Source organism: Limulus polyphemus, unplaced genomic scaffold (genome assembly GCF_000517525.1).
Source record: "Limulus polyphemus unplaced genomic scaffold, Limulus_polyphemus-2.1.2 Scaffold3591, whole genome shotgun sequence".
Lineage (NCBI taxonomy): Eukaryota > Metazoa > Arthropoda > Merostomata > Xiphosura > Limulidae > Limulus > Limulus polyphemus.
The window spans coordinates 5,494-8,225 of record NW_013669201.1 but is presented as its reverse complement, the minus strand read 5'-3'; the positions used below and the strand labels follow the sequence as shown (position 1 = coordinate 8,225).

The following is a 2,732-nucleotide window of genomic DNA, read 5'->3' as shown; positions in this document are numbered from 1 at the left end:
CACGTTGCTAGGATCCTGGACTGTTAATTGATGATGAAGTGAGAAGGTCATGCTGAATGTCTTTATAGTGTGATTTGTTTTTATCAAGGAAATTCACTAATATTTCGTAAATGTTTGAAACATTTAGTGAACTTTATTTCTCTTTACGCCCATTAATGTTTTTTATCATTTATTATTAATTAAAGATCTTTCTCTTAGATATTATCTAATACATCAGATATAATAATTTTAACAATAGCCTTTTAAAATTACAAATTGTAGAATAAATAAAAGCTAAAGTAATATATGCCAGATCAAACTTTTTTATTTTTTCAATATCTTCTTTTACCTCTTCTACATTCAGTAACCAAGACTCACTAATTCAACATACTGCTACTGAGCCACATAACTTCTACATTCAGTAACCAAGAGTCACTAATTCAACATACTACTACTGATCTACATAACTTCTACATTTAGTAACCAAGAGTCACTAATTCAACATACTACTACTGATCCACATAAATTCTACATTCAGGAAACATGACTCACTAATTCAACATACTACTACTGATCCACATAACTTCTACATTCACTAACCAAGAGTCACTAATTCAACATACTACTACTGATCTATATAACCTCTACATTAACTAAGACTCGCTAATTCAACATTCTACTACTGATCTATATAACCTCTACATTCTGTAAACAAAACTCACTAATTCAACATACTACTACTGATCCACATAACTTCTACATTCAGTAAACAAGACTCACTAGTTCAACATACTACTATTGATCCACATAACTTCTACATTCACTAACCAAGACTCACTAGTTCAACATACTACTATTTGATCCACATAACTTCTACATTCACTAACCAAGACTCACTAATTCAACATACTACTACTGATCTACATAACTTCTACATTCAGTAACTAAGACTCACTAATTCAACATACTACTACTGATCCACATAACTTCTACATTCAGTAACCAAGTCTCACTAATTCAACATACTACTACTGATCCACATAACTTCTACATTCAGTAACTGAGACTCACTAATTCAACATATCATTATTAAGACACAAGAATTGAACAAACTCTTACTATGAACCCTATTCAACAATTCAATACCCTTCCTACGGTAAGGAGCCCTAGACTGAACACAATACTCAAAATGTAGCCTAACAGTGGCCTATACAATGAAATGATAACCTTTTTAGACTTGTATTCAAAATATTTCAATATTTTTGAGCGTTAAATCGATGTCTTTTTCATTATTGTTAAACGTTAAATTATTGTTTTCATTATTGTTGAGCGTTAAATTGTTGTTTTCATTATTGTTGAACGTTAAATTATTGTTTTCATTATTGTTGAGTTATGAAAACACAATAATTTATCGCTCAACAATAACGCAAACACAATAATTTAACGCTCAACAATAATGAAATCAATAATTTAACATTCAGCAATAATGAAAACAGATAACACTTCAAGCTTCAACATCAATGAAACAATAATTTAACATTCAGCAATAATGAAAACAGATAACACTTCAAGCTTCAACATCAATGAAACAATAATTTAACGTTCAACAATAATGAAAACAATAATTTAACGCTCAACAATAATGAAAACAATAATCTAACGTTCAACAATAATGAAAACAACAATTTAACGTTGTTAAAGCTTAAGTATTGTGTTCAAGGTTAGCGGCTATTGGACTGTCTGTTATTCCTTTTATTTCTTCTTTGATCTCATGAATGATATCTTAATTACAATTGATATAAAAGGAGTGGAATATATTTAGTTTAAATCCAAAAGGAAGAAACAAGTTTGTCTTTCAGGCAGTTGCATAGCCAACTACAAACTTTTGGGTGGGCCTGAAGTTACGATGGATGGGCAATTTACAGGGAGTTAGAAAATAGCCTACGTATGACGTATTCAGATGTTGAAAACATCAAACAGACTATGATTGGGTTGATATGGATGATAAATGGGCGAACCGTGGTCCACTCAGGCCTACTGTTGATACGCCCCCTACATTTAGATTATTGTTACTTTTACTATTTGCAGTGACAGAACCAAATTTCTTTGAACACTTTGAAAAACCATGGTCATAATGTAACTTACAATGAAAATACACTGGTTTGTTGATTTTAATGTAAACCTACACAATGGGCTATCTGTGCTCTATTGTAAGCCTGTAACCCGACCCTCTGGGACGCGCCTATTTAACAATTTATTTTCGAACTTTAATCATCATTTTCGTTTGTTATCTCCGACTTGTTAGTTTTGATTTATTTTTACTCTCGTACTATTATTCTGATTAAACCCACTTCTTAATCCTTCTCTATTTACTGTAGTATTAACTATTTATGTATTTTGTTTTTCTTGAACTAAGTCTAATATTTATGTTTCAGAATTAGTTTGTTCTCTTTGTTTGCAAAACAGTAAATTCCCCCTTCCCCCACTCAATTTGTTAGTCTCTGACTGAAAATCAGAGGCGTGTAAAATAGTATCTATCTTTTGTATTGTGAACTCGTATTTTTATACACTTCTAATTTTGATTTAAATGGAAATATTGTGAGGTATTTGGGGGGAAAATCCAAAGTTTACATTTTTTTTCACCACAACATTTAGACTTCTTGGTTTCTAGTGTTTTACTGACTTACGGCATTTAAAGCGTAACTTTTGCAAGACAGCATTTAAACGGAATTATTTTATTTTACCCACTATAT

At 31.0% G+C, this 2,732-nt stretch overlaps 1 protein-coding gene across 1 annotated transcript in view; it reads left to right on the top strand.

Annotated features, from left to right (window-relative positions):
* The window catches only part of LOC111088349 (slit homolog 2 protein-like), a 10,642-nt gene extending 9,404 nt beyond the window's left edge, over positions 1 to 1,238 (top strand). Inside the window, exon 4 of the mRNA XM_022398226.1 lies at positions 12 to 1,238. Within this exon, the coding sequence (XP_022253934.1) occupies positions 12 to 27 (16 nt within the window). The 3' untranslated portion in view covers positions 28 to 1,238. The remainder of the gene's footprint in view (positions 1 to 11) is intronic.
* Positions 1,239 to 2,732: the final 1,494 nt, after the last annotated feature.